Source organism: Octopus sinensis, linkage group LG12 (genome assembly GCF_006345805.1).
Source record: "Octopus sinensis linkage group LG12, ASM634580v1, whole genome shotgun sequence".
Classification (NCBI taxonomy): Eukaryota; Metazoa; Mollusca; class Cephalopoda; order Octopoda; family Octopodidae; genus Octopus; species Octopus sinensis.
This window is the reverse complement of record NC_043008.1, coordinates 6034447-6054682: the sequence shown is the minus strand read 5'-3', so window position 1 is coordinate 6054682 and position 20236 is coordinate 6034447. Positions and strand designations below refer to the sequence as shown.

At 35.3% G+C, this 20236-nt stretch overlaps 1 protein-coding gene across 1 annotated transcript in view; it reads left to right on the top strand.

The window, feature by feature from the left end:
• Nucleotides 1–20236, top strand: part of LOC115217811 (hemicentin-1) — a 342388-nt gene that overhangs the window by 242412 nt on the left and 79740 nt on the right. The window contains exon 8 of the mRNA XM_036508071.1: nt 11711–11758. Within this exon, the coding sequence (XP_036363964.1) occupies nt 11711–11758 (48 nt within the window). The remainder of the gene's footprint in view (nt 1–11710; nt 11759–20236) is intronic.

Here is a 20236-nt window from a genome sequence, read left to right as displayed (position 1 = left end):
GCCTTTGCCTTCTCCTTGGATAATATCAGTGGCATTGAAAGAGGAGGCTGGTATGCATGGGTGAGTGCTGGTCTTCCATAAACAACTTTGCCCAGACTTGTGCTTTGGAGAGGAACTTTCTTGGTGCAATCCCATGGTCATTCATGACTGAAGGAGTTTTTTTATCCTTTACCATTAGTGTAAACAGGCATAGCTATGTGGTTAAGAAATTTGTTTCCTGACCACATAATTTTAGGTTCAGGCCCCAAAGGGTGTCTTTACCCTATTTTATGTATCTAATACGCCAGTGATGTGTTGGAAGTGATGGTGTGGTCCCTATATTTAAGAATCTGTTTTTTTTTTTCTTAAGTGTTGGTTCCTTTTCATTTATTAGTATAATCTACCATGTTTTTTGTAAAAGTAATTCAAACCATCACTTGATATAAAAAAAAAAATACCATTAATATGTGGAGATTGCACCAATTCTCTTCTAGATTCAGCTATGACAATTAAGTCATCAGCTTACAGGTGTTCTCTTGGATGGCTAGTCTTAAACATCTCTGATAACCTGTAGGACTCTGAGGAGTAGGAGGGGGTCTGAGGAATCAGCCTTGATGAACTCCTACTTCCACACTGAATTTGTCACTGAAAGTTTTGCTGACTTTACTTACTGCATCTTTGTACATAGCATGTACAGCCCCCACAAGCCTTTCATTTACACCAAGTTTCCTCAACGACCACCAAATTACTGAGTGTTGTACTCTGTCCAATACTTTTTCCAGATCAACAAAAGTCTGCAATAGTAGTTTATTCTTAGCCAGGTATTTCTCCTACACTTGCCTCACTATAAAGATTGCATCTATTACACCTCTTCTAAAGACAAAGCTTATCTACATCTAATCTAAGCCTACTCTGTTACAGATAAATTGTGTACTATGACTCTCTCTCCATGACCTTCATAACCTCATTTAGTTGTCTGATGCCACTATCTAAAACATCTTTTGTCTTTGTAGCTGTTTTCAATATTATACAGCCATAAACATCATGAATTATTTTTGACTTATATAAACATACAAATATACAGTATTATAGAATGTGTGCATACACCCAAGTATGAATGAATATACGTACATTTACATTTAAAAGCATAAACATATGCACATATACATACATATATGTACATACCTACATCTACATGTATATATACATGCATATATGGGTACAGGACACCAGAAAAACGTTGAACACAATGAGAAATGAAAACATAAAAACGAAAAAGTTCGTTTCCATGTTTTTGGTTTTATGTTTTCGTTTCTCATTGTGTTCAACGTTTTTTTGGTGTCCTGTACCCATATATGCATGTATATATACATATAGATGTAGGTATGTACGTATAAGTATGTATATATGCATATGTTTATATATTATTTATGTTATTATATGATCGAATGCCACGCATCCATTTCCAAGTACATTTATAAGCATATATATATATACATACACACATACATATATATGCTTAGAGTCACACAAACATGTATCAATCTGCATATATGCAAATTTAAGTATACATATATAAGCATTTAAATGCCTAACCATATATATATATCTCCATACACAATCATATTTACAAAGATATGCATCTATATATATGTATATATATATATATATATATATTATTATAACTATGAATGCAAATAACCAAGGTGGAAAATGAATTGAATACCTTAATAAATACTTATAGTAACATATTCTTTTAATCTTTACTTTCCGTAAAACACAGGTTAAATTCTTGAAATAGATATCGAATAACATCAGAAGCAAACTTCAGTTGGACATCTGCTGGCCTGCTAACCTTTCATCTACTGACAATCTTTGTGAACCCTAAAACACAACCATAACCAAATCTCTATACTAAAAGTCTCCTGGTCTGAATCTGACACATCTAAAGTAAATGTGTCTGATTAAAAAGTTATTTAATGCTTGACTGAACTCTGAACAGTTATGCAACTCCCACTTCAAACAATAAAATCTCCCAGTAATATCTTTCCATCAGCACTCATCCTATAAAAATACTTGCCTCCTACCTTTCCCTATCATGCTATTTACATCTACTTTTCAGGTGTACATGCACCCAAACTTAATTATCGTTTCATATAGCTCCACCTACCCCAGAAAAAACAACTTACCAGAGATTATACAAAGCCAAGAAGAACTCAAGTGTACCTCTATCTAGTGAAGGATAGCAGGCCAAAACTTTGAAATCACTGTCACCCCTCTTCTTATAAAAGTATAATGTGTGTGTGAGTGTGTGTGTTGTTGTTGTATCTGAACAGTGTTAATCTCTACCTGTTTTAAATACCCATCTTATTTCAAGAGTCTTGCTGATAGCTTCATGAATTTGTGGCTCAGAAAGAAACAAGAAAAAGAAAACAACATCTATACATGTGGTATTAGTGGTGGTGAAGGTGGGGGTCATGGATCACCATCATTTGACAATAACGATCCAATTAGTCAATCAACTGGAATTCTTGGTCCTGAATTACCGTCAATATGATTGAGCATTCCACAGAAATGTGTAGCCCCATCATTATTCACCACCAGAATCAGCCACATTCACTGCCCAAATCAGTTTGACACATTGTTTTTTGTCAAGCCTGTACCTTTTCAATTACGGATACATCCAACTGATGAGCTTCTGTATAGTTTCCATCTGTCCAATTTCACTCACAGTGAAACCGATTGACTTGTACTCTTGGAAATGAGCTTTGACCAAGCTGCATGCAGTTAGATTGGGCCCAGTTTCTTGTAGTTGCAAAGTAAAATTCTTAGCCATTTAGTCAGATTGCACCTACAAGTAATGTGTGTGTGTATATATCTATGTCCATGTATCATCATCATCATCATCCTCATCATTTTATATCAATTGTCCATGCTGGCATGGGTTAGACACTGCAACAGTATCCAACAGGCTAGAGGCCCCCGTTTTGCTCCAGTGTCTCCATTTGGCATGTCTTCTGTTGCTGGATGCCCATCCAAAAAACTTAACCACTTTACGGAGTGTGTAGTGTTATATTAGGGATTAGTTTGAAGGAAGGAAATGGTGATGAGGTAAATTGAGTTGGTAAACCAAGTTATAGGTTGGGTCAGTCCACTTGCCTTTCATGCTTGGGTTGGAGAGTTCTTCAAGAACCAAGACAGCTCTTATTGGTATTACACAGGTTTATTGTCTCAGTTGGTCTTTACCCTATCTCTCTCCCACAAGAATAAAATTGTCTATGTATACATAAATTCAATTAGCGGTTAAATTAGTCTCATTAAGTGATGTTATCATCCAATGAATTACTGGTTTAAGACCTAATAGTTGTTGTGAATAATAATATTCATAAAACAATAGGTTTATATATAATTCATGGTTTATAATCATTCAAAAGAAACAAAGAAAATGGAGATGTAACACAGTTCCAATATTTAAGAGATGAGGAATTATGTACATTATTTACATTATTTACATTTGACGGATATTTGTCCTCGTCTTGTTTGTTGTTAACACGTTTTGGCTGATATACCCTCCAGCCTTCATCAGGTGTCTTGGGGAAATTTTGAGCCTGTGTTATCATTCCTAAGGTATTTTTCGATGGTATTATCATTATTACTATTCAAGTCATATGGCATAGTGGTTAAGAGCACGGGCTACTAACCTCAAGATTCTGAGTTCGATTCCAGGTAGTGACCTGAATAATAATAATAATGATAATAATAATAATAACTTCAAAAAGTACCTTAGAAATGAGAACCCAGGTTTGAAAATTCCTTAAGACACCTGATGAAGTCTGGAAGGTATATCAGCCGAAACGTGTTAATAAACAAGATGAGGACAAATAGCCATCAAATGTAAATAGTGTAAATAATGGAGATATAAGATTTGATAAAAATGTATTATCTGCAAAAATCAAACATAATTCTTTACAGCTGTTTCAATTAAGCCTAATAGATTAAATAGCAATTATTAAAATCATTATATTAAGCAAAATCTCTTCAAAGAAGTAGAAAGAAGATATACCATTAGGTTTTGTAAGGGTTGTATTTGCTGATTCTAAAATACAATGCTTAAAAACATAATGGTATATCTTTTTTCTACTTCTTTGAAGAGATTTTGCTTAATATAATGATTTTAATAATTGCTATTTAATCTATTAAGCTTAATTGAAACAGCTGTTTGCAGATAAAATTTTACTAAATGTTATATCTCCATTTTCTTACTTTCTTTTGAAAGACGATAAACCATGTATGTGTGTATATATATATATATGTGTGTGTGTGTGTGTGTGAAAATGTGTGTGTATATACATATATATGTGTGTGTACGTGTTCTCTTCTATTTTGAATTATTTGAAGTCCTCCTTTAAAGAAGGAGCTGAGTTTTCACAAAGATACAAAGTTTCATGTATGGGATGTAGGTAGCAAAAACAAATTCACATCCTGAGATTGAGAAATGTCTTGCATATTTTTATTGTTCCACTTACAGACTGTATTTGTAATACGCATGTTAGCCGGTTGGTTTCTTTTCCCCCGAAACCCTAATTTTCCCAAATTGTCACTTACACATTTACTAACATAACTATGTGCACCAATTATTTTTGGCATAAATGTGAATTTATAATCTGGATGTAGAAGCTGAAGGTTTCAAAGCAGTTCTTCATAGTTATCTTCTTTCCCTTTGATTGATCTTCGAAGTGATATTCACACCAGCAAGACAGCTGACCTCTACTATGGTACATAATTTTTCTGTGTCCCAAACAAAGATATCTGCCCTGTTATGTTTGCACTTGGTTTTAATTTTTATGAAAATGTTTCACCAATATTCCTCGTATTGAAGTTTGTGTATCATCATCATCATCATCGTTTAACGTCCGTTTTCCGTGCTAGCACGGGTTGGACGGTTTGACTGGGGTCTGGGAAGCCAGGAGGCTGCACCAGGCTCCAGTCTGATCTGGCAGTGTTTCTACAGCTGGATGCCCTTCCTAACGCCAACCACTCTGTGAGTGTAGTGGGTGCTTTTTACATGCCACTGGCACAGGTGCCAGGGGAAGCTGGCAGAGGCCATGATCGGTTGGCGCTTTTTACGTGCCGGGCCGATTCTCTGTTTTTATCCCAGAACAGTCGTTTTTTGGTTGGTTTTGTAATATTATTTTAGTGAAAACATCATGTCGCATAGAGAATACCTTCATGACATTTTTGTGCAGGTGTTGATGTCTTCCACAAAAATATGACTTAATTTACTTTATCGATTGTATCTTGGGGCTGTGTGGGCTTCACTGTCTTTTGTTCATTAAGTATTTAGTAGCAATCTCTTGTTCTTGGGTTGCAAATGCATCCCCTTTGAAGTGTGATGTGAGAGCAGCTGCATATCCAAGAAAACCAGCACCTCACGTCAATATTAGTATTGTTCTCAAGTCTTTGGAAAACATACCCATGCATAGTCATCTTTTGGTATGGTGAGCATTTGATATCCAGGCCTTCATCGAGGTTAGTCTAGCTGTTTTAGGATTGCATGGGAGGTCGTCAGGAAGAGAATACTTCCTGAGGAATTCACTGCTGATGCACAGGATGTTGTTCACTTCCCTTTTTAGTTCTGGGTTTATATATTTATTTTCGCTGCCATTCTTTAGCAGGTGCCCCCTGAGAGTGACTATAAGGCAGGCACCTGTAGTCCATTTACAATATTGATATCATTGTTTCTGTGGAAGTTTCCAGATGAGGTCAGGATCCTGTGTGTAGTCTATGTTTGTATCAGCACTGGTATTGGAAATGCATTGTGGGATATTGTCTTATTGTAAGAGGAGAATTCTGACTGAAATAGTTTTCTAAATCTGTTGTAATATTCTCAGGTCACTCAGTTTCTATTCACAGCAATTTTGTGCATGTTTTCCATCAATGCCTAGATATTTGTAGCATCCTTTGTGTGGAACGAGAGAGATAGGGAGGTCATTGATGCCCAGGTTCTGGTTTGGGGGACTGATTTCCCACATTCAATAATCAAACACAAACAGGTATTTTGGCCAAATTCCATTCCTATATTGGCTGAAAATATTGTTACTAACTCCAGGTGTTTCTTTTTTTCTTTGTTTTTGTTTTGTTTTTTATAATACAGTTCCATATTTAAGAGATGAGGAATTAAGTACATTATTTACATTTGATGGACATTTGTCCTCATCTTGTTTGTTGTTAACACAATGTTTCGGCTGATATACCCTCCAGCCTTCATAAGGTGTCTTGGGGAAATTTCAAACCTGTGTTCTCATTCCTAAGGAATTTATCGATGTTATTATTATTGTTATTATTGTTATTATTATTATTCAGGTCACAGGCATATGGCGTAGTGGCTAAGAGCGCAGGCTACTAACCCCAAGATTCTGAGTTCGATTCCAGGCAGAATAATAATAATAATGATAATAATAATAATAGTATTGAAAAATACCTTAGGAATGAGAACCCAAGTTCGAAATTTCCCCAAGACACCTGATGAAGGCTGGAAAGTATATCAGCGGAAACGTTGTGTTAACAACAAGCAAGATGAGGACAAATATCCATCAAATGTAAATAATGTAAATAATTGTTTTGTTTTTTTTATATTGTAAACATTTTTAGCGTAGATCATTAAGTCATCCACAAAGAAATTCTTAGCTACATTGGTCACTCTAGCAGTTGCAATCCCTAGCATGTAGCCATTGGAGTTTTGTTGAAAAAAATAATGGATTTAATGCCAAAATAAAACAAAATACAGAAATACCATCTCTTTTTGAACATTCCTTTTAAAATATTTACAACTTCAGATACGATCATTCCACTCTAAGTTGTGTGAAGATTGTTGCCCAAATCTTTCTGAACGTCTTGTGACAGTGGCTAAGGTAGTAGGTACTTTTGCCGAGTGCAAGGACTTTAGCAAACATTTGCGGGAACAGAGTCAAATGCTGTGTATATGTGTGTGTGTGTGTGTGTGTGTACATTTGTTAGTTCATGATACTGCTCACTCTTGTAATGGTGACACATTCATCTCAGTTTTACATTTATTATGTTGGTTGTGGTCCATTTTGTTTATGATCTTCTCAGGGAAGAATTCACTGGTCTCGTTCTGGTCATATTTGCTGTGTGATTCTAATGGTCTGTGGTGAGAGCAGCAAATCTCTTTTTCAATGAAGGTTTGCTATTATCACAGGTTTTTGTCAGTGACTTTGGAGTATATTTCAGATCTTAGGAACTCTATACCCTTTACATGCAAATTATCGAGGGATCTTTCCTAACCTGCTTATAAAATTAATACAAATTTTGTTTCAGTGAAAGTTACACTGGAATTTCATGTCATAGTTGTGTGGCCTACCAAAGCTGACCCCTACATCTTGTCTAGTCATGATGTATATAAATAGTAATCCCTGTAGCAGAGTTTCTGTGATTTTTCAACACTTCATTACTGCAGTGATATTCTATAAAATGGTGCCACTTTGCCTTTGTCTAAAGAAGGCATGTCCAAAGAATGGCAAAAGTTCTAGGATGTAATATATATTTACAGAAAGGTGAATGGTCTCCTTATGCCAATGTCACTGAATTTAATTCTGTTATGTATTTATATATATGTATATGTGTGTCTGAAGGTGCATGGCATAGTGGTTAGGGTATTTGGCTCACACTCATAAGGTTGTTAATTCAATACTTGCTGATACATTGTGTCCTTGAGCAAGACACTTTATTTCATGTTGCTTCAGTCCACTCAGCTGGCAAACATGAGTTGTACCAGTAATTCAAAGGGGCCAGCCTTGTCACTCTCTGTGTCACACTGAATCTCCCTGAGAACTATGTTAAGGGCACACGTGTTTGTGGAGCGCTCAGCCACTTGCATGTGAATTTCATGAGCAGGCTGTTCCATTGATCGGATCAACTAGAACCCTTATCATCATTGTAACCGACGGAGTACCAGTTGTATGCATGTATGTATTTTTTTGTATGTATGTATGTATGTATGTATGTAATGGATAAAAAAAGGTGAAGAAGACAGACTAGAAAGAAAGAATTCTAGCAGCATGCAACCAATGCACTTCAGTCTTTTAAACATAAGTCTGGTGAAAGGATGAGAATGGACTGATGCAGTCAAGAGGTGGGCCATTGAAGGCTTTTATGCATAGATCTAGTGGAGGAAAGAATGTGACCAAATGGAGGAGAGGCTGATGGGTTTGTTCAGATAATATGAAAGGTTTAATGTGGTGTAGTGTTAAGCAAGATGTATGATGTGTACTTGATGGAGTACAAAATATCTCGGTCCCTAAACCTTACCTTGAGGATATTTCAGGTCTTCAGCAACATCATGTCACTAATCTAGACAGTCTTTTGGTCATCTCCTCCATGAGATACAGCATCTTTAGATCAGCTTCATCACCTCTGCTCAAGTTTTCTTTGGTATCACTCTTGCATGGGCTCCATTAGGTTGGAGTTCTCATCATTTCTTTATGAAGTGGTCATTCCTCAATATGCATCCTGAGCCCCCATGCTAGTACAGCCTTCTCTCCTGTACATAACACCTGGTTTCTTTTCCACCTATTTTTTTTTTTTTCAACACATTTGTATATTACCATTAACACCCTACTCCCATTTGAACCTGCTGGTTTCTTTTCATTCCAGCCTCTGCAAGTCTTCTGCATTCAAAGCCCGCATCTCATTACCATACAGCACTGCATTTTTCACATAAGTGTCATATAATCTGCCCTTCATTCTGAGGGAGAAAACCTTTGTTGACAGCAATGTTAATGGATCATCGAATGCTTTCCAACCCCTTTCTTACCCTTGTTATCATTCTTTCTGAACAACCACCTCCTCTGCTAATTATGTCACCCAGGTAACCAAAGCTGTCCACTACTTCAAGTGAACCAGTCATGCATTTATGAGAGTTTATTTTTGTTGTGCTCTTCAGTACTTAGTATTCTGGTGCATCTACCAGATTTAAAGATTGTCTTCATTGTTAGCCTGTCTACAGTTCCACTACGCATTTTGTGTATCCATAGCTTAAAGTTGGTACACCATATGGAGTCCCTACCTATTCCTTTTCTGCATTTTGAGCAATCCCATTTTCCTGGAAATTGTAGTATCCTGTTTTCTTTCCCACTTACTAACATTTTGTTAATTTTACCTTGAGGTTCCTCAATTCTAGGTTTTGCTTCCATATCTGGAATTTCTTCTCTAATTCCTCTATAGATTAAACTATACGAACTAGATTATCAGCATACCAGATTTCCTAAGGGCACTCAAACTCTTCTGTGATGGCCTTTAAGACAATGTTGATTAGGAAGAGGCTGAGAACTGAGCCTTGCTGGACACTTTCTTCACATTAAATTTTTCACTGAACTCATTCTTGACTTCCATTTTACTTGCAGAATATTTTTTACATAACTTGTACAGCCTTTACAAACTGTCCATCAACATCTAGTTTCCTTTGTGACAAATGGATTAGAGAACATAGCACTCTTTTCCAATTCAACAATGGCCAAATATTATGGTTAGCTCTTATCTAAGTATTTTTCCTGCAGGTATCTTCCCTAAGAGGATTGCATCTCTTGTACATATTTCTGGCATAATGCCAAGTTGCATTCCATTGAAGTTAACTCTGTTCCTGATTAATTGTGTTAGGACTCATTCTGTGACATTCAAAGCCTGATCCAGCAATATGTTACTACTGTAAATTCTTCCCTCTTATGCATCTTCTTTGTCCATGCAACAGTTTATAAGATGCTGCCATGCCAAATATTGGTTGTAACATCTTCCTGCACTGCTTGATTAACTATTCTGGTGACTATTGTGTATCCTACATCTCCAGACATTAAGAGCATCTTCACAACACCACCAGACAGATCAGCTGTTTTCCCTACTTTCCTATCCTAAGCTGCTCCTATCCACCACACTGCTGTCAACTCTGGACCCACTGATGGGTTTTATTCCATACATTCTTCTCATTCAACAACATCTCATAGTAGCACTTCCACAGTAATGGCAGCTGTGTCTTGATTATTTCAAATACACTTCTTTCTAGCGATATCTTGGTTTCTCTCAAACACCTTATCTTGTAACTTTGAACATCACATGACTCCGATCCTTACATAGCAGAACATGTGTAAATCTCATTCTCTTTGACCCTTCGCTAATTATATGTGATGCCTGACTTCAATTTTAGCTACTTGGTAATGTCCACTACTTCCATGTTGCGAGTTTTCCACGCCAATCTCTTAGCTTTTAAAGATCTATCTCCCATGTCTTTGGTTTGGCTGAGATCTAGCACAAGCCACATCTATCTGATCTGTAGCCCTCACTAGGTTAGCTTATAGGAACTCTGTGTTAGCAACTAGGCTACAAGTTTCTAATTCCTCCTTCCTACAATCACATACATCATGTAGAATTTCTGTAACCCTACGGCCAAGCACAGGTTGTCTTATTTTCCATGTCTTCCTTCTCCATGTTGTCTACTGCCCCTGACTCTCCCTAATTCTAAATCTCTAATCTATGTTTGGTAGTGCATTCTTTGCTAGAAAAGTCTTTTATATTTACAATAGTCTGCCTTTTGTATTTCTTGGTGATGATAGAATTGATCTGACTCGTGTGTGTTTGCCGAATCTGTAGGTGAAGAAGCAACTGATTGGTTGGTTTGTTAGATCAGTTGCATCACAGAACTCCAAAAGATCTTTAAACCTTTCTCATTCTTTGTACCAAAGTCATAACCTCCATGAACAACACAAAGCAAATAATAATTTTTAAAAACAGTTTTTGCACCCGTTTTTTTCTTTTGTAAATGTTTGCAATGGTAATCCTAGATGTCTCATATGGAAACTGTTGATTTTTGATTTCTTGTAATCTGATGGCTAAATATTCATCCTAAATGGTTCCCATTTACAATTTTGTCTCATACAATTTCTTCACTAAAATGGTAATCCTATTTAATATTAAACATGGCCAGGAACGGTTTTCCATATGAGCATCATCGTAACGATAAAGTACCATTGCTATTACATAATGTTGCAATCTATATTTTCTACACTCTCTGGTTTGTTCCCATCAACAGAGTTGCACAGATCCACAGGGTAGCATCACCATTATTCAGTTTTATTCTTTGTTCAGTAATATTAGTTTTATTAATCTTTTGCCTATATTTTCTCTTAAATTGGCACTTACCTGCATCTACAAGAGAATTGCTCAATCACTTGAAATTAGATGCTCGTTTCATCATAAAATATGTAAGTTATTAGCAAAAGAAGAAGAAAAAAATCATGGAAATTACAGCTAAATATAAAACAATTTCTGAAACTTTAAAAAAATATATTATGAAAAAGAAAATAGACTATCACAAATGTTTTCTTCAGTTTTTTAAAACTTATAGAGAAACAAAATAATATGAAGATATGAGAGTTTTTGAAAGAAAACCATTGATTTGGTAATTTCTAATTCAAATGTGAAACATTTTCTTTAAGATCTGTGCAACTTTGCTTTTATTGATGGACAGATGAACACAGAAAATATTTGCTTTACTTTTTTTAGTGAATTATTTATTTATATATCACATTATAAAAAAAATGAACTTTTACAAAATCACAAAATTAAAAATCAAAACAAAGACACTTTTTATTTTTATTTATATTTATTTATTATTTTTTATATATATATTTCTGTTACCTTTCTTTTTTCTTCAATTTTCCAGCTATTGATAACACGAGCGCGTCTGTTAGAAGAAGGCACAACGATGGAGGTGAGTATTGTATTTGCTACTTCAAATCAACAAAAATAGAACCACTAACCAACAAGATTTATCATTGGCCACAAATTTAAATTTTCATACAAAAAAAATAATAAATTTGAATAAATTAATTCAATGAGATGAGTGAATGATCACAATTTTTACCACAACAAAATCATTTTAAAGTAATTCAGAAAATCCCTGCTATTTTTGAAGCAAGAATATGAAATAAGGAATTTTCTTGTTAACAAAAGAAGGTATTGGAACTATTTATTTAGTCCTTATTTGAATATTAAAAGCAATATGGCTTGTAATGCTGAAGAAGGACTATTTTTATATCTCTTCCAGCCTTGTAGTTGATAAAACTAGCCACTAGCAAGTTGGTTTTTAAAACCAATTTCTAATGAGAGAAATTCAAAATAAATGAATGAAATCACAAATTTTCATTGGAATCTAAGCTGTCATGGAATTACATACATCTGTCCACTTTTCTTGTGTATGTGTGCATGTGAATATACATATGTGCAAACATATACAGAGATATATATACATACACACACATATATATATACATATATATATACCTAAATACACATACATGCACACACAGAGAAAGAGACAGAGATTTACATAATATGAAGTGAATATAAAATGAATTTAATTGACTTTAATTGTTTTTAATTAGGAAACGCTTCATATAGCTTTATAAAGAATAACTTTCATCATAAACGCTACATAAATTTTATCTGCATATACATAAGTCTCAGCATTGTTTGCATTTCCTATATATAGACAGATATACAAATGTATGCGTGTGTGTGTGTATTTATATATATATATATATATATGTGTGTGTGTGTATATATACATATGTATATACATATATGCACACACACACACAAACTATCATTTGTTTTATTATACAAAGGCTTAAGTGCTCACTTCAGCCAGATGTTACAAGCGTGTAGAATATAATTGATACGTAGGTGTGTATGATGAATACAATTATAAACCTTCAATGCAATAACACAAATGTTAGCTGGCACTCATCAGAGCTAAAAGAAATGCAATCCTTGAAGATGTTAGTCTAATATCTAAGTAACAAAAAAAGGTAGCAAATATTCTACACACTTATCTGCAGATGCTTCACATGATATCAAAATTTCAAAACTATGTATTTGAGTATGCAATGAATACCCTCAAACCCTGCTTTTGTTTATTATTATTATTATTATTATTATTATTATCATTATTATTACCATTATTATTATTATTATTTCTTTTTCTACTTTTATAATTTCGTTTTATTTATTGCTTTCTGATAAAAGTTTGTTTATATTGATTTGATTTTCTTATATTTAACAAATTATTTTTATTTCATCCTCTTTTTTTATATTCTTATGTTTATCATTTAAAAAAAAAAATGTTATAGCAAAATGATACTTGTGCCAAATTTTAAGCATCAATTACTTTTTGGTTACAAAAATTATACAAGTTTAGATTTATTCTAGTTCAATGCACCTGTATTGATATCTAACGCGGAACAGATTTTTTGGGCTGTAAATTTTAATGAAAGTTTTGTATATACACATACATATATATATACATTATATTCATATATATATATATATATATATATATATATATATATTCATATATACATACATATATATATATGTACACATATATATATTCACATATATATTCATATATATACACATACACAGACATATAGATATATAAGTATATATACATATATATACATACATATATATATATGTTCATATATATATGTATATATACACACATATATATATATACACACATAAGGCGGCGAACTGGCAGAAACGTTAGCACGCCGGGCGAAATGTCTAGTCATATTTCGTCTGCCATTATGTTCTGAGTTCAAATTCTGCCAAGGTCAACTTTGCCTTTCATCCTTTCGGGGTCGATAAATTAAGTACCAGTTATGCACTGGGATCGATGTAATCAACTTAATCCGTTTGTCTGTCCTTGTTTGGCTTTTCTGTGTTTAGCCCTTTGTGGGTAGTAAAGAAATACATATATATATTCATATATATACACATGCATACACAAACACATATAGGCACATGGCCTAATGGTTAGGGCATTGCACTCTCAATCACAAGATTGTGGCTGCATTTCCCAGACCAAGACGTGAATTGTTTTCTTGAGCAATGCACTTCATTTGACGTTGCTGTGTTATCCTTCCAATATCTGACACGTACCACTCTGCACACCTGTCCAGGTAATATCAATTTGTTTGAGGGACTGATGAACTGATGCACAAACACAATCATTTAATCACAGTAAACTAATCATCCTTCATCTGTCGTATACGAAAGAGTCTATGATATAAGCGCAGGCGTGGCTAAGTAGTTGGGCAGTTTGCTTTCCAGTTACATACATGGTGAGGGTTCAATCCCACTGCTTGGTACTTTGGCCAAGTGTCTTCTACTCTAGCTTCGAGCCAACCAAAGTTTTGTAAATGGATTTGATAGGGAGAAACTGAAAGAAGTCCATAACCCTTAAACCCCCCCCACACACACACACAGATGTATATATGTATGTGTGCAGTGGGGAGAATTGTGTCTCTTTTTCTTAAATATTATTTTTGTCAAAACATGTCTGGCCTTGTGAAAATATTAATTTGTTTGGAAATAGATGAGAATTGGTGAAAATCTGTCTTTATCATGAGTAAAGAGACATCGCAACCCTATGTCCTACTCACTCATCAGACGCATGAGTGACAGGGGTTTAAATGGTATGAATGAGGGTGCGATGTGACAATTGGATGAGTGATAGGGGTGGCCAGTGTATTCTGAAATAGCAGGGGTGAGAAGAATAAGGACAGAGTTATGGCAGAGCCCCAGAATATGTGGAAGGCAAGAAATACTAGTGAAATATGGGTGGATGATGGGTAGGGTGGAAGTAGAGTGACCTGAGTGTAAATGGTCCACCCACAATAATAAAGAGGGTGAGGAGGGTGGTGCAGAGGGAATAGAAAGCAGGTGAGTCATGCGCCAGAGAGCGAGAAAGAGTGATGGGGAGAGCGTCATGATAAGTTAAGTGGACTCTTTGCTGGAGCTAAAGTATAGCATATAGAAAAGCCCCACTGTCGTCCTTTGTCATACCAATATAATATAGCATGATTGATAAGATGGAGGTATTGACTCTACAATACTGTTTATAAACCAAGAATTGTGTTGTAAACATGATGTGTGTGTGTGTGTGTGTGTGTATGTGTGTTTGTGAGTTGGATGCTAAAAATGATGATGATGATATATATATATATGTGTATGTATGTATGTATATATGTTGGAAGAACAAATATTCAATAAATGTTGAACAAAATTTGAGTTGTTGTAATTCAAGATAGTTGTGTACCATTAACTCTTCAGCTTTTGCAGATTTTTCTGGAAACAAATTTTGTTAGTCCATTAGTAATTGTTTGTTATTGTTGCAAAATGTTTATACAGTCTCAGTATAAATGCAATAAAAGTCAGTCTCCTTGCTATTTTGTAGGAAAAATGTTGATTTTTCTGTGATCACGGTGATTGTAAGGTTAGGAACATTTCAAAATTGTATAGATCTTAATCTTCCACCAAATATAATGTGAAATATAAAGAAACAAAATTATTAATATCAGATTTTCGAAAAGATAATCTCAATTATATGAAAACTGGGTAAATATGCTACCATCAACTCAACTTGTTTAATATAGTTCTTTGCAGACAATGGTTTCTATGATTCCATCAGCATTGTTGTCAATGGAGAAATTGTGTTTGCCTGTTATATACTTGGATGCCATAGATTCTAACACTTTGTACTGTCAGATATTCTCTGGGAATGGTTGTGACTATATGGAAGTTTCTCCCCACTGGGAGTTGATGTCTACCTTAAGGCCTGCTACACTTTCAACAGTATCTGGCAGAAGTGGTTAAAAATGCACTTCAGAATCTTAGTTCTAATTCTTCCCCAATGAGAAACAATGACCAGTGTCTGGTGGCCATACACTGCTGATTGTCATGGTTAACAGTGGATGGGGTTGAGTTCAGATTCTCTGAGTCAGAGTTCAATGTGCTGCTCTTCTCTAGCCGGAGCGGATGACCAGCACAGAGGCTGCAACACTTGGAAAATTTCTGTCTCTTTGACTGAGGTTAAATATTGGCTGTTGGTGGTACACTTTCAGGTAGTTTTTCACATGAAATTTTTACATGCTGTCATCCAATTTTGTAGAGACTGAAACTATGGAATATAGTCTTTAACCCCTGTGATTGTTTGACCAAGAATAGTAATTTTTCTCTGACCTGGTGTGTTAACCCTTTCGATACCGACCCGGCTGAAACTGCCTCTGGCTCTGAGTACAAATGTCTTATTTTCAAAAGTTCTGAATTAAAATCTTCCACCAAACCTTAGTCACAATTTATGTTCCTAACACTAGCTTAATGATAACCAAGTTATTTTACTAAATTCTTTGTTATATTTAAAGTAATTGAAAGAAACACAAAGCATCTCAAAATAAATACAGTAATGAAAGGGTTAAGAGGGGAGTGCTGGAGAGGAGCATAATTAACAAGGGGCATAACTAAAATGTAATGTTTTTTCACTATTCCTGATCAAGCTGATGATGTATACCCCACTCCAAGTGAATCATGTACTGTAAGATGAAACTGAATTTTAGTAACAGAAATGGGAGCGACTTTTTAATGTTATTAAAACTCACAAAATTGTTTTGGTTAATTTGATGGTTATAAGATTGCTGGAAGTTTAAACAGAATCATGAAATACATGTCTTTTGAAATTCTACTTTTTTTTTAACCATTTATTTTAACCATTTATTTTCTTGAGATGGTGTAAAGTTCATGTAGGGAGTACTGGATGTGTAATGTTAGGAGAGAATATCCTTGAAAGCAATATTCTTTGTTTCATGCGTGTTGCTTCTTCTGAACTTGAGAGTTGTAATCTTTTATTCTATCTTTAATCCTTTTGTATTTAAACCAGCTGTACCTGGCCAAGATATTTGACTTGTTTTTATGTTCAAACTGGCTAGATCTGGTGTCTCACACCTACCCTACAATGTCATTTTAAGAATATACAATCTTATCATTAAAACCTTGAAGTTATAAGATGGTGCATTATTAATTTCAAACATTATGAATAAATAAGAATTACATTTGACAGAGGAATCTGAATGCCAAAGGGTTAAAGTGAATTCACTGTAGCAAGAGCTCCACTTAATTACCTTCGAGAAAACACTGCTTCACTTCTCTTCATCTTCTCTTTGTGATTATTAAAATTCATCATCATCATCGTTTAACGTCCGCTTTCCATGCCAGCATGGGTTGGACGATTTTGACTGAGGGCTGGTGAACCAGATGGCTGCACCAGGCTCCAATCTTGATCTGGCAGAGTTTCTACAGCTGGATGCTCTTCCTAACGCCAACCACTCCGAGAGTGTAGTGGGTGCTTTTTATGTGTCACCGGCATGGGGGCCAGTCAGGCGGTACTGGAATGACCTCGCTCGAATCTTTTTACACATGCCACCGGCACAGGTGCCAGTAAGGCGACACTGGTAACGATCACGCTTGAATGGTGCCCTTTTACATGCCACCGGCACGGAAGCCAGTTAACCGCTCTGGCAATGATCATGCTCAGATGGTGCTCTTGGTACCCTACTAGCACGGTCACAAGTGCTCTGTCAACGATCACACTCATATGGTGCTCTTTGCACCCTGCTAGCATGAGGAATGAAATCAAAGATTATTCTTGGTGCAGGCATGGTTATGTGGTGAGAAGTTTGCTTCCCTACTACATATTTCTGGGTCTTCTACTATAGTCTCAGGCTGACCAAAGTCTTGTGAGTGGATTTGGTAAACAGAAACTGAAAGAAATCTGTCAAATATATACATATCTGTGTGTGTGTCTTTGTGTCTGTGTTTGTCTTTCACCACTGCTTGACAACGGTATTGGTGTGTTTTCATCCTCGTAACTTAGCAGTTCGGCAAAAGAGACAAATAGAATAAGCAGCAAGCTTTTAGAAATAAGCACTGATATTCGATTCACTGGACTAAAATTCCTCAAGGTGGTGCCCCAGCTTGGCCACAGTCTAATGACTGAAACAAATCAATGATAAAAGATACCGGGATATTATTCTGCCATGGCATGACCATGTTGATAAGTACATTATTTACATTATTTACATTTGACGGATATTTGTCCTCATCTTCTTTGTTGTTACTTAACGTTATGGCTGATATACTCTCCAGCCTTCATCAGGTGTCTTGGGGAAATTTCGAACCTGGGTTCTCATTCCTAGGGTATTTTTCAATGTTGTTGTTATTATTATTATTATTATTATTCAGGTCACTGCCTGGAATCAAACTCGGAATCTTGGGGTTAGTAGCCCATGCTCTTAACCACTATGCCATATGCCCATGGGCATATAATAATAATAATAATAACATAAAAAACTACTTTAGGAATGAGAACCCAGGTTTGAAATTTCCCCAAGACACCTGATGAAGGCTGGAGGGTATATCAGCCGAAACAATGTGTTATCAACAAGATGAGGACAAATATCCGTCAAATGTAAATAATGTATATAATTCCTCATCTCTTAAATATAGAACATGTTGAGAAGGTTTTAAATATTCATAATGCATTGTATGACATCTTTATTTTTATATCAGAGGGTAGCTTGTATGGCACGAACCTTAACAAGAGAGACAACGCTGTGCTGTCAATTCTTTAAAAAGTTCTAAATATTGTATCTGTAAATCTATAATTTATATACCATTGTCTTTGATTTTGTTCCAAAGTTATTAGTGACTTTTTGAGAATTGAAATTTAGGAAGATAACAATTTAACAGAAGACAATTATTTGCCCCAAGCCATTGAGTAGTATTATTATCTTTTTTTTTCAAATTATAGTCCCCCCGAAAGTAAATACTTTACCATCAACTCCTAACTGTTGTTATGTACAACCGCCCCCACCATGACCACCACACCCAGTTCCATTACCATACAGCCTATCAGCATCATCACCACAGCAAAATATTACAGTTTTCAATACATCACACACACACACGTCCACCTACTCCCATATTTGTGTGTATGCGTGTGTGTGTGTGTGTGATTATGTCCGTAATCTATTTTCTGCTGTCTGTGAATGTTACCATTTTCCTACACTAACACACTCAACATCACTCAATTTGTATCTTAATTCTTTTTTTTCTACCCCCCCCCCCCACCTCCGCTCTCCCATTATCGTCATTTACTTCGCTGCAGTCATCAGAGTGACCATGCTTTCTTTGAAATATTGAACTTATCACGATGATATAAATTTTATGATGAACATATATATATATATATATATATATATACACACACACACACACACACACATATATATAATGTTATAATAAAAAAACCAAAAATCTTGTTAATTACAGCTACCCAGTGTTTTATAGTCAAAACATTTATTTCACCATTTTCCAGGTTGACCAAATGGTAAAATAAATGTTTCACCCATGAAACCCTGGGTAGCAGTTATTAACAAGACTCTTGATTTTTATTATAACATTATCCTTACTTTCTTAGCTGATCAAGTAATATCCGACTTGTTGAACCCTTACCACATAATATATATAAATATACTCTCTCTCTCTTCTCTCTCTCTCTCTCACTCTCTCTCTCACACACACACACACACACATGCTTTTACAAAGAAAAGGTTGACTGTGACCTCAAAGTTTTGGTTTGCTGCCCTTCATCAGACAGGCAGATGAAGGGCAGTCAGAAAATATACAGACACAAAACTTCATGGTCAAATTTTCTACCCTATGCTCTATAATCTCAGTGACATAAACACACACATATATTTGTATGTATCATGATTATTATAATACCACATATCATTAACTAAACTGTGATCTTAAACAAAATGCTACTCCTTGACATTTCAGCTAAGAAGAAACTAGTTAAAATTTATCTGGATTTCCATAAGGGCAAAACTACAAAGTAATTATACTTTATAATTTCCTTAAGCTGAGGCGTTTATAATGCTGGGGTGCTTGTATGTATTTTATATGTACATAATGGTTCAGTGGTTAGAGCATTGGGCTTACAATAGTGAGGCTGTGATTTCAATCCCCGGACCAGGCTGTGTGTTGTGTTCTTGAGCAAGACACTTTATTTCACGTTGCTCCAGTTCACTCAGCTGTAGAAATGAATTGTGGCATCACTGGTGCCAAGCTGTATCAGCCCCTTTGCCTTTCCCTTGGATAACATTGGTGGCACAGAGAGGAAAGGCTGGTTAGTATAGGCATCTGCTGGTCTTGCACAGATTTGTGTATTGGGGGGGAACGTTCTAGGTACAATCCCATGGTCATTCATGACTGAAGTGGGGTTTTTACCCTTTACCATTAGTGGGAACAGGCATAGCTATGTGGTTAAGAAATTTGTTTC